The sequence below is a fragment of the Sarcophilus harrisii genome, chromosome 2 (assembly GCF_902635505.1).
Source record: "Sarcophilus harrisii chromosome 2, mSarHar1.11, whole genome shotgun sequence".
Taxonomy (NCBI): domain Eukaryota; kingdom Metazoa; phylum Chordata; class Mammalia; order Dasyuromorphia; family Dasyuridae; genus Sarcophilus; species Sarcophilus harrisii.
In genome coordinates, this window is record NC_045427.1 from 570,397,787 (window position 1) to 570,419,224 (window position 21,438).

A 21,438-nucleotide genomic window follows, 5' to 3' on the forward strand; every position below is an offset into this window, starting at 1 on the left:
TCATTATTTTCCTTGACAACCCCATATATCTAGCTAGTTGCCAAAATTTGTTTCTACCTCCAAATCTCTTCCATATTTTCCTGTCTCTTCTCAAAGAGCCATCATTCTAGATCAGGCCCTTATCACCTTTCTCCTAGACCACAGCAATAGCTTTCTATCTCCCCAGTCCAAAAAATATTTTATACAATTGCCCAAGTAATTTTCCTAAAATATGGATTGTTACTCCCTTACTCAGTAATTGTCAAAAAGCTTCCTAATAACTCTAAGATCAAATATAAACTCACCTGGAATTTAAAATCCTTCATGACTTGCATCCCAATCTACCTTTGGAGGTGTGCTAAAAATTACTCCTCTTCAAGCATAAGAGTCTGACCAAACTGGTCTTATTAGTATTGCTTAGATGCAGTACTTTACAATCCATCAGCGCCCTGGACGTTCTCATACCTAGAAAGCATTTGCCAAGTTCATCTTAAACATTAACATCCCTAGCTTTCTTTACAACTTAGATTAAGTACTGCTTTCTATATGGAGGATTTCTTGATAATGTAAGCTATTAATGTCTTTCTCCGACATCCAATAATCTTGTCTTTATTGTGTATATATTTATATATGTACATCTCTCCCACTAGACTATAAGCTGAAGTGCAAGGACTTTGTTTTTTTGTATCTCCAGCGCCTATGACAGCTTCTGGCACAGTAGACAACTTGTAGATAAAGGCTTGTTGATTGACTGAAATAATTAGTCACTGGAGGGGAAGGGAACCCTTATTTAAGTGCCTACTCCGCTGTCAGGCACTGTGCTAAGTGTAAATACCTTATCTGATCATCACAAGAACTCTGGGAAGATGTCATTTGATTCCTGTTTAAGAAACTGAGGCAGAGAGAGATTAAATGACTTGCCTAAGGTTTCACAGCTAGTGCTTAAGGCTTGATTTGAACTTGGATCCTCTTGACTCCAGATCCACCTGGCACACTTAACTGCCCCAAGTTTTAATAAGATCATGCAGTGTAGAGAGACAGGAGAAAGGAGGATCCATGACAGTGCTGGGAGTGATCTGTTCCTACAGAGCAATCTAACAGAGGGAAGACTGGAGTTTGGGTCTCACGACTGGTTTAGATTCATGCTACCCCACAGATTGGCTGTGTCACCCAAGCAAGCCCAGACTTCTCAAGTGTTACTTTTTTTTAGTACAGATATAATATTTATACTGAAAACTTTACAGGCTACTGTGAGGATAAAGTGAAAATAGGTGAGAACATATCAATAAAGGGCAACATATTTGATTTTCATTTGTACATTTGGAATGATTTTAGTAGGACATGATTGGGACTATTAGCAGCAGTTCTTTGTATGGCTTTTCCAGTCACAAAGATGTGCTACCCTGTGTATTTTAATACTGATGTTATTTAACAGAACTTAATGGCAGTAGAAAAGCTTGTGATCATAATCATTACCTTCAGATTTTACTGTGGAGTTCAAATGAACAGAATGGCTTCCTGTTTTTTCTATGTAACATTCCTTTTCAATGAATACTTCAATGACACTTGGACATCAAGTAGTTAAGAAGATAACAATTTGTTAAGTGCCTTCTATGTGTACAATGTTGGGGATACCGAAACAAAACAAAACAAAACAAAACCAGTCTTTACTCTCAAGGAGTTTCCATTCAAATAGAAAGATTCAGCATTTTCACAGATAAAAACGTAAGTAGAAAGCACTAACACTGGTAGTTGGGTGGTCATGAATGACTTCATGACAGGACGTGAAACTTTGAAATAAGCTAAGGACTCTAAGAAATGTTTGTGAGGAAGGACTGCATCTCAGCCTTATAAAGATACAATGGTGGGAATTGGAATGCTGAGTTCAGGGAACAGCAAATAAGTTGTCAGGAGAGAGGGGAGAGAGAGGAGGAGAGTAGTAATAAGAAATAAATTTGGGAAAGATATGGAGAAAGACTCCAAAAGTCAAGGTCAAAAGGACACATTTTCTCCAAGGTCTCTTTTAGTTCCACACATAGGATCCTATTCTAGAGGCAGAAGGGAGTTACTACAGATCCTTGAACATGGGTGTTTATGATCCTATCTGTACTTCAAGATTATTTTGAAAACTATTTGGAGATTGGAGAAGGAAAACTGAAGGAGAATGTCCATTTACAAAACTAGTGTTAGGTAAGAATGATGAAGATGTGAAATGGAGTGCCATTTATGTGAGGGAAGAGGCAAGTTTGATATCACTAAGATAGTATAAAGCATACAAGGCAAAGGACTGGAGAATAGGGAACACATGATTCAGCCAGTAAGATTCATAAAAATAATTAGGAAGGAAACAAAGAGAACAAGGGAGAAAGAGTCCAGAAGGAGGAACCTCCTGTTCGACAGTGTCAAAAGTTTCAAAGAAATCAAGGGATGAGAACTGAAAAAAATCAGATTTAACAATTAAACAATTAAAATCATTGGTAACTGTGGAGAGGGCAATTTCATGAGAAGTGGGGTTAGAAACCAGACTGCAAGAGGATGAGGGGTAAGAAGTGAGAAATTGAAGATAGCACATAAGGCTTTTTCCAGCAGTCTAACTGTGAAAGGGAGGAAAGACACATGACAATAGCTTGAGAGGATGACCAGGTCAAATGAAGGATTTTTTAAAAAAGAGATAGGGAGAGCTGGGAATCTCTATAGACAGCAGGGAGGGAGACTACATAAAAGGTTGAAGATGACAGAGAGGAGATCATCAAAGAAAAAAGAGGATTGGACCAAAAGAACAAATAGAGAAGGGTTGGCCCTTATCAAGGAAAGTTACGTCTTCAGCAGATACTAGGGCAAAAAAGGAAAGAAGAGATAATGTTAAAGGGTTTTGAGATTTAAAATAGGGGAGAAAAGGGAGTTCATAATGGGTGACCTCTATTTCCTTAGTAGAGTAGTAGGAGAGGTATGCTGCTGAGAAAGAGAAGGGGAGATGCAGTTTGGGGGTCTTAAGGAGAAAAGAGAAAGGTCTAAAATAGCCACTGTGGGAACTGTCACACAAACTCAAACAGGGAAGACCGCACCAGTGAGGGCCCAGTTGAAATTAGACACAGGTTTACTATGGGCTGAGTCTTCATAGCTGTATGACCTGAACTACTGCATTGAATTACATCTGAAAAGGAAATGAAACAAAATAAGCTGATTAATCTTACCTATTTCCTGAAAATCATGGTTTTAGGAAAGGATCCTCCTTCTATAATGAACACACTGATTTCTAAATACTTTGTATACTTTAGATTGTTAAAAAAGAAGTGGAAAACAAAACTAACTAGCAAAAATAATCCACATCATTTTCTTATGATCAAGTATATTAGTTTTTTTTTTAAAGCTAGATAAATTTAGAAAAATAAGTCCTCCAAAAATCAACGTGCATATGTTTCTAACAGTTCTTAAAAAAAAATACTTTTGAAAGTCAGCTTCTGACAATTTTATTAATTTTGAAGTACAGCTTGGCAGTATAGAAATTGATTCACATTGTTCATTGACACTGACAAGTCTATCAAGTGAAACAGGAAAGGACACCAAGCAAGGAACCCTAAAAAGACCTGACTGACCTTGGGTAAACTATTTATAACCTCCTTTAACCTCAGTTTTCTCCTGTGTAAATTAAGGTTTTGGAATAGAGTCTGTATGGCTATTTAAAAGGGAGCATTTCTATGTAAGTGAAGGTTTGTATTTGAAGCCTGGTCAAAAAAAAGTGTGAGTTAGCCTAAAGCAGAGTAAAGAGCCATTAAATAGGAAGGGGTGTAACAGAAGGAGTCTAGATACCATTAAATTATAGCATGTTGGCAGATAACTTCTTTTTAATAATACAATATATACAGTGTGAACTTAAGATGACTTCTTGAAAAACTTCATTTATACAGAATCATATCTACAAAATTAACATTTTAAAGAAATGGAGATTATGCACATGTATACAAACAAATTTCACCACTGCAGACAAAACACAGAAATATTTTTTAAAAAAACTTTCCATTCTAGAATAAAAATACATTTTTACTATATTGCTATAACCATCATTTAATCATTTTGTTTGAAAATCTTCATATTTGGATTTTTCAATTAATTACTTTTTTGAAATTCTGGTTAAGAGTGCCACCAACTGGCAATAAGATTTTTAAAAAGATAATATTTCTTAAGTGTCAAAAAAGTTTTGTTCTTAAAGTTACTGAGGAAAAAAACACAAATCATTAGAGCCAATATGCATAAGAACAGTAAATCACAGTGAATGAAAAGATAACATAAAAGATTTTCACCAGGGTACCATGGAGTATTTAAAATATTAACACAGACTAAAGGCTTTGTTTTGTTAAATCTAACTTTACAATAAGATGTAAAACTTGTGTACTTAAAAAGAAATTTAAACATATCATAAAAGGAAAATTTATTTGCTTAAGAAATATCATTAAGACATGATATTTCAACATAATTAGATGTATTTGTCAGCAACACCACTTGTCATTAACTAGAAAGTTAATGCCATATGTTAAAAGTTTTTTTTAAAAGGAAAAATAAATATCAAATTTTGGTTAATGCTGAAAAATCTGTAGATTCACAGCAACCTATTTAGATAATACCAAGCAGTCCAAAAAAAAAAAAAAAAAATGTTGTCCAAAGTGTCATTGGGCCACCCAAATATACACATGGAATAACAATTCCCTAACCTATTGCAAAGGGTCATGTTATTTATAAAAGGTGTCCTTAGAAATAAATTTCTGAAAATATAAAACTAAATTAATATCTTTGGTTATTCTATATCAATCCCTTGGCTTGATCAGCTGGACAGAATTGAGTTCTACAGCAATTACCCTTGAAATAACTTCTACAAAAAGGACATCCTGAAGCTGTTTGCATGAACTATACCCATTAATCAATGACCCTTCCATGGTAAAAGAAAAAAAAAAATCATTAGATATTTAAATAATTATCTTTGTCCATATATGTTCCTATAAACAAATCTATGTGTATAAATGCACACACCAAGAAATTCCAAACTGCACAGGATTATGTAATTAGGAAAACATTTTTCTCACATTTATGGAAATGTGGGCACATGGGGAAAAAACAAAAAAGACTGTTTAATTAGGGAAGTCATTCAAATATTATCCTACTCTTTTACACTAATGCTAAATCTTCCATTTTAATTCTCAAAACTTAATGGGCTGGAAAATTAAAAACTGAATTAATATGGGAAAATTGCTACTAATAATTTAATACTTTGTGCTCACCTTTTAAGATGTGATAACTTGTGTGTATATGTGTATATGTATATGTGTGTATACACACACACACACAACTATTCCCTGCTAGAGACCCTAAAATACTGATACCTAGCTGAATGAATACATTGAGTCTTTAATGAATGATTTTTTTTTTTAAGAGTACACAGTATACACTATTTTTTACAGATCTCTAGACTGGCTTTCCCTTCTTGTCCTCTCCTATATATGTTAAAAATAATAATAGTTTATACAAATCCTTCTGCACTTGCTTACACAGGAGTTAAAATAAATCCACTGTCAACTACACAGTCAGATATCTAGCTGAAATATCTAGGTTTTAATATGCCCTGGTTTTGCTCAGTCCTGATTCAGATATATAAGGATGTAGTGTATGTCACATTAAAAAAGAAAAAGTAAAATAATTTCTTCAAAAGATTTTTACTTGAACTTATGTTAGAAATAAGAATATGGTCAACATATACTTTCTAATGGCTTTCTTCCAAAAATTAACTCCCTAATAAAGATTTCTCCAAATGGAGATATGCAGACATAAATACTGAAATAATTAATTTCCATCTCTGACAAATTTAGACATTTAAAAACTTATCTACATAGCACATAATGAACATATAAAAAAATTATGCTGATCTACTGAACATTGATTCCTACATAGAGAAAAACTAAAATTGTACCTCATAGTATGTCTATATGACAAATCAAGCATGGTTTGGTTGCACAAAGTACAAATCCAGCTATAGTTAAGTAGTCACTAGGAGTGTCAATGAAGGCCTAAAAGAATAATGGAAGGGTGGGGGAGGGAGAGACAGCTATGATTGCACTTACCCAAGAGTATTCATTTTTTACTTTCATAAATTACAAATGAAAAATAAGACACATTATGGTATATTAATACTAATTCTCAGCTAACATAAAATAACAAATCTTCATTGAATTTAATTTTATGAATTTCTGAATGGGAGCTGGAATCTTGAATACATGAACTAAACATACAGAAAATATACACCACATCATGGAAATATTTGAATATTATCCTTATTTAGCAGACTTTTTTTGCAACATTGTGAAATTAATACTAGAATTTTAAAACAAGTTAGAGGGATATTTTCTTCAAACAAAAAAATCTTCCAGTAGCAATAAACAGATCCTAAAAGGATTTCCATTTTTAAAAATTTGAAATTAAACAAAAACTAATCATTTTTAACAGTTATAACCACCGAACATTAGCCAAGGCATTGTACTACAACAATAATCTATAAGCATACAAAACGCAAGCATTAAAATTCTAAGAGATGGGGACAATTTAAGTAGCATCTTGACAAGTACAAATATTCAACAAACACTGAACTTTAAACACACCTATTATGTGCAAAGCATTGTACTAGGCAATGGGAAGAATACAGAGATAAATAAAAAAAATGGTCCCTGCCCTAATGGAATTTATATGAGTTACTATTGTTACTGCTCATAAAAATTAAGTGTACATTTTAAATAAATATAGTAAAATCTCTCAATAGGAATATGCATTTGGCTCTAAATATCCTTTGGTTACACATAGGTGATTGTGATTTTTAAATTAAAATACAATAATTTTTGAGGAATGATACTATAATCTATAACATAAAATGGATCTCACAATGCAAAGGAATATTATTCAAATAAAATAATCTTGACAAAACATATCAATGATGTTTTTCCTTGGGACGTGAATCCAAAACACTATTACTTTTTTTCTTATATTAATGAAGCATATGTATATCACAGCTTTTTAAGTAGTCTACTGTTCTAATGATTCATTCAATGTTACAATTTGGATTTAAGTCAATAAAAGTTTCCTCAACAGATACTATAGGGATTAGTTTTATGGAAATGAATTCTAGGCAACCATTTAGCTATCAATCAAAAGAAATGTGTGAAAATGAAACAACATTTAAATACACTGAACCATGCAAGGGTGCTATAAAGAAAGTATCTAATTGTAGGAAAAGTTTAACAACTGGTTACGACAATGAGAAGAATCAATGTCTGAACTTTTTTTGAGATACTATACACATTATCACTAACTTTTCCATTCCACTTCAAATACCAATTTTAAAATCAAATTACAGAACCAAACACATATCCTACTATATACATGGCTAAATGTAATGAAAATTCCAAAGTTAATGTGTTATAATTATTTGTGTTCAGCTTATTTTAGAGTAAGAAAGTGCATATTAATGAATGATTTTTAACGCCTGTCTTTTCATGCATATTTTAAAAAGGTTTAATCACCTCTAATATGTAAGGCATGTTAATGGGAAGAGAGATGGAAAAATAGTGTTTGAAAGCCCTTGTTGTATTCTTCAGCATCTGATATGACTAAGCGAATTAAACTTTTTTTTTTTTTTTGGGGGGGGGGGGGGGAATTCATCATTAATAGGATGTTATATTCCACAGTGCAAACAATTCATCTTCAAGCTTACGCTACTTACAGTACACGCAACTCATTCAAATGGTCAGAGACTAGCAAGGTTGGGATATAACAAAAAGTCCAGTAATGACTTAAATTTGTATCAAACAGGTAAAACACTTTCACTGATTGACACACAGATCATAAGAAAAACTTCAAAACGCCACCGAGGTCTGTAGCACCTGCTCCTTCTGCAGCTTTTGTCTGTTTACTATGCAAGAGCTTTCTGTTATGTTTGCTTCATCCTCTGTTCTAGTTCATGCTGGTGTTTAATAAGACGTTCTATTTCTGTTCCTAGTGTTTGTAGATTTTCCTTTTATTTTAGTTTATAAAATGGGAAGAAAAAAACACAAGAAATATTAACTCACACAAATAAAAGATTCACTTTGAAATTTCTTCTCCTATTAAGCATGTTTATTTCCCTCCAATCCCTAAGTTTAGATTCTTTTTAAGAACCAAGGAAATAATCTGTACTTAGTGAAAGCCTGTCAGTCTTAAATAAATGCATGACAATCTGACTAAGGGATGCCATATGGTAATTGATAATGCACAAGCGATTATTTATTGGCTTTTAAAAACTCATAAAAGAATGTCAAAGCTCTAGAAGATCATCTGCAGCAATAGTTAGATCAAATAGCAACAGTAATAACTGAAAACAAAGTCTGTAGCATATATTTTGCTTAAAATCATTAACATTTGCTAAAGCAATTAATTATATGTAACTGTAAACTAAACTGAAATCAAAATCTGCCCACAATAAACAAATTCAAAAGTAATAAACTTCCAAATAAGGTAGGAAATTTCAACTAGAATCTACTTTATAGTAAACTAAACTAATTTTTTCTACTCTAAATCATCCTATAGTATAGTGTTATTATTCACCTTGTTTGAAAATAAAGTGGGTTTTTTAAAAATGTGAAAGCATGAGGGAGAAAAATAAACTTTAAAAGGAATTTCTACCCTCAGGAATAAACAGCTGAGTTATAATACAGAAGTAATCTACCACTTGGTAGATTTGGGGTAACACATTTTGTAAAATTTATTAGATGAAAATTTATGAAAAACATAAATACCTTTAAAGTAATATTTTTAAGTAACGTATCCTCCAAAACAGCCTGTAATTTTCGGTTGATCTCCAAGGAGAGTTCTAATGTCAGCCCACTGTCAGCTGGGTGGGAAGTATACAAGGATGCCATTATGCCTCCTCGTCTACTCAGATGGACCTTGTTAAAATCGGATGCCTCTGATGACAGTGTGCCTGCTTCTTCTCGTAAGATATAACTCTGAATTATTCTAAGGAAAAAAAATTATTGTTCCATTATTGAATGCTTGAAAATGTATGGGAATTGTAATCAAATTTCATATAGTACTTTAATGTTTGCAAAGCACTTTATAATGATCATTTCTTTTATTCTTCACAACAGCCCTACTTTTACAGATGAAGTAACTGAGGCGGGGAGGTTAAGTGACTTGCCCAAGGTCACACAATTCATTAAGTGTATGAGGCAGGATTCAAACCCAAGAGTTCCTGCTTCTAAGTCCAGCTCTCTATGCACTGAGCTATCAAAAATGGTAATCTTTTAGATGCTTAAGTGAAATTATAGGCTTACTGTATGCTATTTCCTTTCACATATTCTTCTTGATGTTCCTCAAACATGACAAAGGTTCCGTGCCTTTGCCCAGTCACTTGCTATGCCTGAAATGCTCTTTCCTGACGTTGGCCTCTTAAAATTCCTAATTTAATTGAAAAGTCAGTTCAAATGCCACCTTCTACATGATACCTTTCTTCAGTCTCTCAAATGTTAAATAGTTCTCCTTAAATTAAGATTTATTTTGCAGCTGAAGAGATCTTTCCCAATGGAACGTAAGCTCTTTGGGAACAAAGATTGCCACATTTTTTCCTTTTGTATACCTGGAGCTGAGGGTAATAGTTCATAGCAGTAGATATTTCATAACTGCTTGGTGAGACAATGAAAACATTAAAGTAAATTTCTGTATTTAGTGGCAGCATCATATAGTGAAAAGAAAGAGTATCTAAGCAGTAGTTGAAGGCTCAAGTTTTTTTTAATTGTGTTTTTACAGTTTACTTAACTTTTTTTATGTACCTGTTTCCTCATCTGCAGAACTGGGAAAATATTCTGCTTCAAAACATTGTTGTGAGGAAAGAAAGAAATTTGTGCAAGATAATTTTGTCATTTATAACATGATATATATATAAAGGAAAACTATTATTTTCACTTGATATCATTTTTACTATGACAATGCATTTAGCCCAATTAGAATACAAAATATAAAAGAATAGACACTTCAACTATTATTTGTTAAAAAATGATTTAGTAATTCCTGTTATCCAGTCAGCTAAAAATCTCCATTTATTTATAAATCATTAATATAAGCATTGTATAAAGCTAATGTCATTTGTTAAAAATGACATTAGCTTTATTATTTCATTAGCTATATTCCTTTCAAAAAGAGTCATGTGTAATGACTTAAAATGTATAGGTGATTTTTTATTAGTGTTAATGTTTGTGAAGGAAATTATATTAATCTGGTCTGAATTAGAATGCAAAAAATCTCTTAACTAGCCATACTACAGGAACAAGCTAGGTTGTTCTAGAAATTGTTTCTAAATCTAAAATTTACATTATTAGTACTTTAAAATGAAGTAGGTTCTAAGAATTGTTTGAGCACAAGAGCTGTAAATGATTACCAAATTTCACTTGCAAAAATATCACCTTTGCTAATAGTAGACACTGTTTTAAACAATATATAACCATCATACATACTTGGTTTTTTTCCTAATTTCTTCTACTAATTGCTTTATGTGATCCTCCATGAATTCAATCTTTTCATTTTTTCGGGCATGAGCTTTCTGAAGCCTTACTATCCTCTCAATCAACATAGCTTTATCCACTTCTGGAAAGTTATCCACAGCCACAGAGGAGCCGGTATTTTCTGGTGATCGATCTTCTGTACTACTTCGAGCATTAAGGGACCCTGAGCCAAAAATTGATTGAGAAATGAGTCTAGTTTAGTGTTTTTTTTTTTAAACACAATTAACATCACTTAAAAATCTTCATTTAATATTAAACATTAATTAAACTTTCCTATAAGAGTTCTAGTTGACAATACCTAAACATGGTTGAATGATAAGTCCCTTATTAGTTCAAGGTTCAGAAATGCATCAAAAGAATCTAAAACTGTTTAGTATTAAAATGTGGAGATGGGAAATATGGAAAAAATTACAAATTTGGGAAAAAACAAATTCCAAGTTATATAAAATATGAACTACTAAATGTGAATTAAATTTAACAAACTTTTACTGAGCAAATTACTATGTGCAACTATTCTAAGGGTAGAGGATAAAAAGATAAAACTAATAACTAGGAGAATTAGGAGAGTTTCCTATGGAAGATGAAAATCATAAATTGTGCTCTGAAGAAAGTTTGGAATTCTGTGAGGCAGAAGTGAAGAGCCCATGCATCCTAGACATGAGGAACAATTTATACAAAAGCACAGAGGGAGGAGTTAAGATGTAACCACTATAAGAAGATGGCAGGGTATAAACAGAAATTCAACTGCGCTCTCCCAAATTCTCTTCAAGTAACTTTAAAAGAACACTTAAAACAGAATTCTAGAGTAGAAAAGCCAACAGAAGATCAGAGTGAAGCAATCTTCCAGCCTAAAACAACTTAGGAGGTCAGCAGGAAATGTCTTGTCTCACTAGGGTGGTGATTATGGCACAGGGCAGAAGAGGCTCTGCCTTGGGAGCAGCTGCATTGGCAGGGGAAGGGGCAGGAGCAGCAACTTTCACTCCACAGATGGTAAGGAGGCTTCAAACTGGTCAGAAAGAGATTCCTTGGCTGGCATTGCAAGAGGGATCCTGTTGTGTTGCTCATCCACAGCTCTGGGTTGAGATCCCAGGGAGAGAAGGAGCACAAGCACACTGATACCTGGGGTTCTCAGGGGGCAGGAACATAAAGGAACACCAGCATTTGCAGCTGCAGAAGAGCAGAGGCTTGAGTTACAATTCCAGGGAGAAAAGAAGTGTCAGCACTTATGGCTATAAAGGGGTTAAAGACCAGGGCCCAACCCAGGAGTGCAGTTACTACATTTCTTCTTAGAGCATGTCACCTTGGGAGAATTGAAAACTTATCAGAACTAGGTCTAAAAATAATGGCATGGGGCAGCTAGGTGGCACAATGGATAAGGGACCAGCCCTGAAGTCAGGAGGACCTGAGTTCAAATCTGACCTCAGACATTTAACACTTCCTAGCTGTGTGACCCTGGGCAAGTTACTTAACCCCAATTGCCTCAGCAAAATAATAATAATAAAAATAAAAATAGTGGCATGAAAAACCTGAAACTTGGAAACAGTGTCTCTTCTACCCTGGGATCATAGACCAAGTCCAAAAGTAGACTGGAAAAATGAGCAAAAAACAGAAAATGACTCCAACCATAACAAGTTACTATAGTGAGGGAGATCAAGACATAAACTTGGAAAACAACATGTCAAAGCAGCTCTAGGCAAAGCCTCTAAGAAAAATATGAATTCAACACAAGCAAAGTCCTAGAGGAATTCAAAAGAATTTTCCAAGTCAAATAATAGAGATAGAAGAAAAGTTGAGAAAAGAAATGAGACTGATGAAAGAAAATTATCAAGAGTATTGCAGTATTGCCTCTTACTAAAAGAGGCACACACACACACACACAAAAAAAAAAAAAAAACAACAACAACAACAAACAAAACAAAACAAAAAAAACCTTAAAAAACAGAATTTGCCTAATGGTAAAAAAAAGAGATACAAAAATACAATGAAGAACTTCTTAAAAAGCAGAATAGGCAGGAATGCAGGGCTGGTTCAATATTAAGAAAACTATTAGTAAAAATGACCACATCAATAACAAAAACAATAAAAATCATATGATTATATAAATAGGTGCAAAAAAACCTTTTTGTCAAAATACTTCATTCTTATTAAAAACATTAGAAAGCAGATGAATAAATGGAGCTTTTCTTAAAATGGTAAGCAGTATCCATCTAAAACAATCAGCAAGCATTACATAGAAAAACAAGGATGCCTATTATCACTACTATTATTTAATACTGTAATAGAAATGTTAGCTATTGCAATGAAAGAAAAAAAATTTAATAAGGCAATGAGGAAACAAGACTATAACTCTTTGGTATACTTGGAGAGTCAACTTATGAAAGTAGGATTAATGCTAAATTGGCAGTTTTGAACTGTTTTCATAATGTTCATTTCAGACAAGAAATATGATTATTTGACATTCATAATTATATGGTATTTTTTTTTTTTAAAGACAACATCAAGGAATAAAAGGTTGAAATTTCAGAGGGGAAAAAAAACCCAGTTGAAATAATTAACAACTTTAGTAAAGTTGCAAGATACAGACCTACATAAACCACTGGCATCTCTATATAGTACCAACCAATTCCAGCAAGAAAGGACAGAAAGAAACTGCCCTCTGCGCCCTCAATCAGGCAGGTGGGGTTAGTGACTTGCCCAGGGTCACACAGCTAGGAATTGTTAAGTGTCTGAGGCCAGACTTGAACTTATGTAGTCCTGATTTCAATGCTGGTGCTCTGTCCACTGCGCCACCTAGCTGCCCCAGACAGAAAGATTCATTCAAAATAACTGCAGCAATATCAAATAAAAGGTAGAGACTAGAAACAAATAGTATTTCAGTCATTCAGGTAAGAAAGAATGAAAAACCTGAAAAGATTGGCAGAACAGACAAGATTTGGCAAATTAAATATAGCACATAAAGGAGAAGGAAGAACTAAGGGTGACTCTAAAATTTTGAAAATGAGTAACTGGAATGGTAGTTATGCCAACAGGAATGGGGAAGCTATGTAAGGAAGAATTTAGGAGAAAGAGTTACAATTTGAACATTTGAGTTAGAGAGACCCATTGGACATCCAGATATAGAAAAATGTCAAGTCCATAACTGGTAATATAAAATCAAAGCTTAGACTAGAGATTATGATTCTATGTAGAGAGTCAGGAGCACAGAGATAATTAAACCAAAATGAGCTCACCTAAAGGATGAGCAGACAAGGGGGAGAGAAAAAGGTCTAATACATAACTTTGGGTTACTGCCATACTTAGTAGAGAAGGGGAGAATGATAACTCAGCAAAGGAGAGTAAGTACAATCACACAAGTAGGAGAAAACAAAAGAGTTATCACAAAAACCAAGGAAGATAGTAGGGTCCAGAAGGTAACCAAAAAAATCTATAAGAAACGAATGAGTTAAAAAGCATATACTAAGTTTGGGTTAGACCTAAATGCTTGGGGATACAGTCTAACTGCAGTGGTCAGGGAAGACTTTTGATTAAGAAAATTACAGGGATAGTGAAGAGTTATAGGGTACCTAAATGGCATTTCCTTTTCACGCCAGATGAGATTATACTTTTTATGGGTGGGATAGAGAATGGGGACAAAGCAGGACAGCATGGGATGGAAATGACCAGGCAACAGAATGGAAGGTCAGTGCCAGGCTTAATATTGTGAACCTTCACTGTCTTAAAGGTCTGGGTGCAGAAGCATGGCAGGAAGATAGCCAAGAATGAAGAGAAGTAAGAGGAATGAGAAAAGGCCACATACCTGAGAAGTTAAGAAATCATTACTTAAAGAAAACATTTTCTGACATATAAAGGACTCAAGACTATAAAAAACTAACAAAAATGATAACCAACAAGATATGAGGAAATAAAGGCAACAAGGCTGTGAAAGGGAAAAGCTGGAAGACAAAATGGCAGGATCAACTGAAAGATTTTAAAGTATGCGAGACTGGAGCATGTTGGGGAAAAGGAAGAAGCCAGTGGATAAGGAGTGATAATTAAAAGAACTGTGACTTTTGTTAAAAACACTATAGTGCACTAACAAATGTTAATATTTACAATCTGTAAATTACTATAAACTGTCTTCAAAACGTTTATTCATTTCAAAATTTAATTTACAACATAATTAATGTCTGTCCTAAGTGAAACCAGTTAAAAGTTAAGAGAAAAGTTTAAGAAATCATTTGTTGTATTGTTACTATTCTTCTTTTGTGTTAAATACTAAGAAAATACCAATTACACAGTCATGTTATACAATTATATATATTAAAAAAAATGTTATATGTAAACATTTATCTCAATATGCCTATAAATACACATACATGTGTGCATATGTGATTTTGAATATGTACAATTTAGGGCAAATATACTGGAAAGAGCAGAAAAAAAAAAGATGAAATCCCTAGTTAGAATTAGTTAGAATAAAAGGAGTAGATGAGAAAATAGAATGATGAGATAAGAAATCTATGAAAAAGCTAAATCCCAGAGAGAGTAATCAGAACTCAAGAAACTCTACAAGCAAGCACTGCATAATGTATTGAAGGCTAGAAAAGGGGAAAATTTAGATAGTCAAGTAAGATATTGGTGTGATGATTCAGATCAGACGATAACATCTGATATGTGCCATAATGAGGATTGAGGGAATTGGACACACTCATATTAATAAAGTAATAAAAATGAAAAACCTATAATAAAGGAAGAAACATAAGACAAATTTATTCCTTATGAATAGCTATTGAAAAACTGTCCTGAAAATTAAGCTAGAGAAAAATTATTTGTTATTTGTACATGATGAATATTTTATCCTCCCTCTTTTATCAAGGGGCCTTTAAAAGGCTTACTGAACAGTTTTTGATTAGAGAGAAGAAAAAGTGTTACCTCAATATTAATATTTGTAATTAAGGTGGATCAAAGAACATTTAGCAGAATGCTTATGAACAAAAATATAAACCATGCTAATGACAGATTCATTTCAAAATGAACCAACACAAACACAAATTCTCTAACTTAATATACTGTTCTTCCTTATAAAAGAAATGATGATCAAGATTTAAAAAAAAATTTACCTGATGAACTAGAACGACTCCCCATACTACTGACTTCTTTATCATAGCTACCATTCTCAATTTGGTCTAATTTTCTTCGTGCTATAGGGAGAAAGAAGAGCATTATTTGTTATAAATCTAAGTATTGTAACTATTAAGTCCTAACAGTTTATATTTGAGCAATTTAAACAACACAATAATAATTTTTAACCATATTCAACCAAGAATTCCAGTGCCAACAAACAGAAAATCATTGATAAATAAAAAAATAAGGTAATTAAAATAATAATTAATGCTAACCACTCACTTCTAAATAAAAATGCATCACTAAAATATTTCATATGGAAAAATATTCACATAACATAAACTGAGACTACATTTATATACTGAACAGATAAGTTAATATTTAAGAGGGAAAATTCATCACACTAATGGGAATTCCTTTTAAAAAATTTTTCAAATATTTTCAATGATATTTCAATACATCCATATTTCACTGTATGAGTACTCCTTTCTCCCTACATATCCCTTCATATTTTTTCATATTGTGCAAATTATTTTTTGTATCTTGGCAAATCATACATAAATGATTTATCCTACATGTAAGAGGCCAGGCAATAGAACAAAAGCTGAGTGAGAGCAGAGAATAAATAAATATTCTACAATTTAATAAATATCTGTAAGACTGGAATGTGGGTCTAAATTTCTATTGATACCAGTATAATACCTGAGTTTTCCATGTATTATATCCCTTGCCCTTATGAAAAAGGCTATCCCACTACTTTTTTTTTCTTAATATATATCTTTATTTATGCCATATATTGCATATGCCAGTTACTATGTTGCTGTCCACACAGACATAACTTATACCTTTCTATCCCATTCTCAATAGTAGCCATTTCATTTTTCTCAAGCCTCAAGACTTATTATACATTATTCCCATTTTACCTCCCTACTTATTAGACTTTGTTTATACTTTGAGAAACCAGGGGCTATTTGCAGTGAGTTCTGGTTTATTCCCTATTTTACGTCTCAAAACCTCAGAACATTATTATTTCTTCTTATAACAAAGCTCTTTTCTCATAGCCACGATTTTATAACATCCATTAGCTTGCCCTTGCAATCATCCTTTCTTCCTTCCTTCTCTGCCTCCTACCCTCTCTCTCTCACTTCTCTTCTGTCGCCTACAAACATATTCAGCTTTCCCTAATCCTCAAAAAAAATTTCATTTGACCCTGCCATTTTCTAAAACTAGTGAGTATAGAGAAAAATTGTAGCTGAAATAAGAAAGATCTGGGTTCAGTTACTGGTTCTCATCGTTCCAAGCCCCAGATTCTTAAAACTGTGTTCACAATTCCATATGGGGTTTTCTGAATGTGGCAATAGCAAAATTATGATTTATTATCAATAAATTTACATTTGTATAGCTACTCCATATACCTAGATAACTCAAGTCATGTAAAAATTTCTCGGGCAAAAAGAGGTCACAAATGGAAAAAGTTGAATAAGTCCTGCTCCAAGAAGCTCTCTAAAAGTATGCAAAAGTTGCAAAGAAGCTAATCTGCACTAGTAAAGACAATTTCCTCACCTAGACATTCCATGTACTAAAGAAATGACAGAGCTAGTCCCTATCCTTACCCATTATCCAAAAACTATTAACCTATTTCTTTCGTTGAAAATCAAATTCTTAGAAAAGGCTGTACCTACTCCTAGATGCTGCTACTTATTCACTTACTTCTTAGCTCTAAGCAATTATAATGTCTAAATTCCCAAATTAATCCTTTTGTTAATCTGTCTGATCTGCCCCATTTTTTAAACTCTATCTATAGATTAGCTACCCTCTACTTTACCTATACTCTCTTTGGAGCTTTTATAATACTACTAATAATTGGTTTCCCTTACTCCTTTCCCATAATTAACATATTCTGTTGGTTGTTTTTTTGCCAGATCATAATCCAAGATACATCCTCTCGAGTTCCCTAACTGTTGGTGTTCCCAATAATGTTCTGTTCCTTCTTTTCTTCCTTCTCTGGACCCTCACTCTTAGTGATGTTTCATCAGAGACAGTATGAACAGATATATAAGGAGAAAGGAGTACTCATACAATGAAATATGGATGTATTGAAATATCATTGAAAATGTTTGAAGGAATTTTGAAAAATTCCTATCAGTGTGATGAATTTCTCATCTTAAATACTAAATTTTCAATTATCTTCATGTAGATCCAATAGTAGTTTTTTCTAAGCCTGAATCATTAAATGTTTACTGGACGTTTCCTATAAGATGTCCCATATGTACCTCAAGGCCAATTGAAAAATAAAAATATTTCCCTCCAAAACCATCTTTCTTCCTAATTTCTCTATTTATGTTGTGGCTTGTAACTTCTACCATCTTTTTAGCTACTTAACAAATTTGGGAGTTATTTTTGCCTCTTTACAATGCTTCAACCATCATATCTAATCAGTTGCCATATTTCATCACATCGTCCCATTCTCTACATTAAAAGAGCCACCACTCTCATCACTTTATGTACCTAAATTTTCAAAATATCTGTGCCTATAGTCTTTTCACCTGCTCAATTCTTTGGCCAAGTGATATTCGTAAAACACAGATCTTTGTTGTGTGTCATTATACAGCTCACAATGCTCCAATAGTTTCCTACCTAATCACTAGTATTAAATACAAATTGTTTGATTTTTAAAGTTCATTATAATCTGCTCCAGAATATCTAGATCTATTATAATTTATTCCTTCACACAATTTACATTCCAAGAAACCTGGACATTTGTATTATCTACTGTTTGCACAATTTTGCACAGGCTGTTCCCCCACACTTGGAAAGTACTCTTTTCCTTCATGGTCTAAATTTCCCCCAAAGCTCACCACCTATTCCTCCTCTGGGAGGGATCCTTTCCAGATCCAAACTAGTTCTCCAAACTTTCCAAATTACTTTGTTTATATTTTGTTTACTTATAGGTATATATGTCATTTCCCTTAAGGAATGAGTTCTCTGAGGACAGGGATGTTTCATTTTGGTCTACATAGCCATAATGCCCAGCACTGAGTTCCTAGAACACAGAATATTTACTTAATTCTTGCTAGCTGAAAAACTGACTAATTTTCATTACATTTTGGGTCTCTTGTGATGGTTAATTCTTCTGAGATTGTGATATGAATATTGGCTACAAATGACAGGTATTTCTGTAGGAGGGATAGCTTGGATCATCAAATGTACAACGTGATTTCCAAAATATGATCTAACCCATCATTTTCTAACTCAATTCTAGATCCAGATTATTGTCCCTCTGCTGACCCTATCCAAAATGTTACTGGTAAAGTAACTCAATAAGCTATTTATCTAAGCATACATAATAATGTGAGTAATAAGACATTCTTCATACAATTACTTCCTCGTGTGTGATTATGTTAGACCAATTCCTCTGAAACTCCCAAGAATGAATTTCACTGAGATGTCTCTGTGGGACTCGACCCAATCAATATAACTTTAGATAGTACCTGGCACATAGAAGGAACTTAGTTATTCAGTTGTTTTGAGTCATATCTGACTCTTTGTGAGGTTTTCTTGTAAAGATAGTGTTTACCATTTCTTTCTCCAACTCATTTTATAGATGATGAAAACTGAGGCAAACAGGGCTAAGGGACTTTGGGTAACAAGTGTTTGAGGCTATTTTTGACCTGAGGAAGGTGAGTCTTCATGACTTCAGACCTGACAATCTATCCACTGTACCACCTAGCTGTCCTAATAGGAACCTAATAAATGTTTACAGATTGACTGATTATGCCTTGCCTAAAGATAATAAGATCAATGAACAAAATTAATCATGCCTGATTATACTTATCAAGGAAATTTTGTGTGATTTACACATACATATGCAAAGTATCTTCCTAGATGAAAGCTTTTGGGTCTCAATTTGCTATTATTGGGTCAAAATTGTTTTGTAATCAGCAAACCACCTTCATAAAAATTTTAGAGGGTGAAAAAAGACCAAAGGTCAATAGTTTCTTAGACTGTCTTCTCAATCAGCTTTATCTGCCAATGTAATTCTTTCATCTTGTCTATTCTTTTTTTCCTCTCCTGAAAAACCCTGAAAGTTTGAAAACTGCATCACCACCAGAACGTTATTTCCTCTTTTCATAATTGTTAAACTCAGTGCTCTTCTCAATCTGTATGTGCCATTTTCCTTTCCTTATATGGCATGTGAGAACTGGGATATCTGGAATTCAAGTTTGGTGGTTCCATTGTTAATCAAAAGACTACAACTGTAGAAATGGTGGTGCATGTGCTCTGCTTTACGAGGTTTTTGCTGTCCTTTCAATTTTATCTATAAATGTTGTCTGAATAATATTGTTTAATTGAGTATTATATCAAGTCCTCTACTGAGCTTATTTTCCCCCACCTTGGCTTTTCAGCATTTCACCAGTATTTCTGATACTGTTCATAATCTTTGATTATGTGTTGAAAATGTGCTTATGTGTTAAAATGATAGTTTCCTTGTTTACCACACCTCTCTGTCAGGAACAGATCTTTGTTCATTGCCTATGAACTTTGGGGCTCTAGGCTTCCTCAGTGTAATGACTTTCTCATCAGTTAAGAGTCACTAAGAAGATGACTAGAATGAATAACTTAGATAATTTCCCAACTTTTCCTTTTGTATATGAAACTGCCATTATATAATGTTTTATCAGTTTTCCTTACCTTGTAGGAGTTTAGGGAAGTGATTGGTGGGAAAGGCAAAATATTAAGTTACCTACACTCCCAGTTACACTTTGGGATCTTTGAGCACTGAAAGCACTGTGAATGGTTAAGGGATTAAAAGAGAGGAAGAAAGAGAAAAAGGAAAAGTGACTGATGTATCCCCATAGTTATCGTCGGAATTTTTCTGATAGGGACAAAAACTTGCTTTCTTAGCCCTGGGTAGACTCTTGAGAAACATTCCCACGGCCCTGGAGCCTGCTTCTCTGCACATGAGTTCAAAGGGAGAGGAAGGAACTTATGTCAAAAAAAAGAGCAAAGCTTAACATGTATTAACCTGTATTTCTGATTTAATTTTTAATTGTTTTGAGCCCATCTTTAGAATCTAAAATAGATTACAGATACAATATATATTTTCATATTCTCAATTAAGTCACCAAATACCAAGACACAGTGATTTCAATTGGCAAAAACTATCAAATTCTTCAAAGGATTTCTGCTTATTGATCATTTGCAACAGATGCTGACACATAAGACAAAATTATTTAAAGACAGTTTCTTCTTGAGCAATACAAAACAGAAAATCAAATGTCCTATGAGATTAAGTTTCTTGTCGTGTTTGGGTACAGGATGGACTGAGACATCCTTCTGAACTATAAGTTTTTTAGTTTCATTTATATGTTGATATAGTTCAGTTCCTCCAATTGTAACAAACTCATTGTTTTGACAAGCATCCTACATTTAAGATAATATTTAATTTTGTAAGAATCTAAACTCTAAAAATTAGCGCCCTCTGCCAATTTTTCCACCACTGTGCCACAGAAACAGTAGAAGCAGCAACACAGAGTTAAGAGCCCTTTTGTATATTTTTCTGTTTCAAACATTCCTATGGCCACAAAATTTTTAATATATTTGGTCAAACTGTTGATGAACCTTTCCATATTTCATGAGTCTTCAGGCATAAAGACAATTTTTGTTGCCAAGATTGCAATGAAAGCCTTTTCAACCTGGTGGAATTTGTTCAGAGTGTGTTCTGGCACAGACCTGAAGAATGCAATCATGTAAAACTAAAATTAAGCAATCTACTGGTAGGTTC

The 21,438-nt window shown here is 33.4% G+C and overlaps 1 protein-coding gene across 2 annotated transcripts in view; it reads right to left on the reverse strand.

Moving 5' to 3' along the window:
- Nucleotides 1-3,796: 3,796 nt before the first annotated feature.
- Nucleotides 3,797-21,438, reverse strand: part of CCDC186 (coiled-coil domain containing 186) — a 57,469-nt gene continuing 39,827 nt past the window's right edge. For both annotated transcript variants that reach the window (XM_003755374.4, XM_023495781.2), the window contains 4 exons: nucleotides 15,650-15,730; nucleotides 10,503-10,713; nucleotides 8,790-9,009; nucleotides 3,797-8,029 (listed from right to left, as the gene is read on the reverse strand). In XM_003755374.4, the coding sequence (XP_003755422.1) occupies nucleotides 7,946-8,029; nucleotides 8,790-9,009; nucleotides 10,503-10,713; nucleotides 15,650-15,730 (596 nt within the window). In that variant the 3' untranslated portion in view covers nucleotides 3,797-7,945. The remainder of the gene's footprint in view (nucleotides 8,030-8,789; nucleotides 9,010-10,502; nucleotides 10,714-15,649; nucleotides 15,731-21,438) is intronic.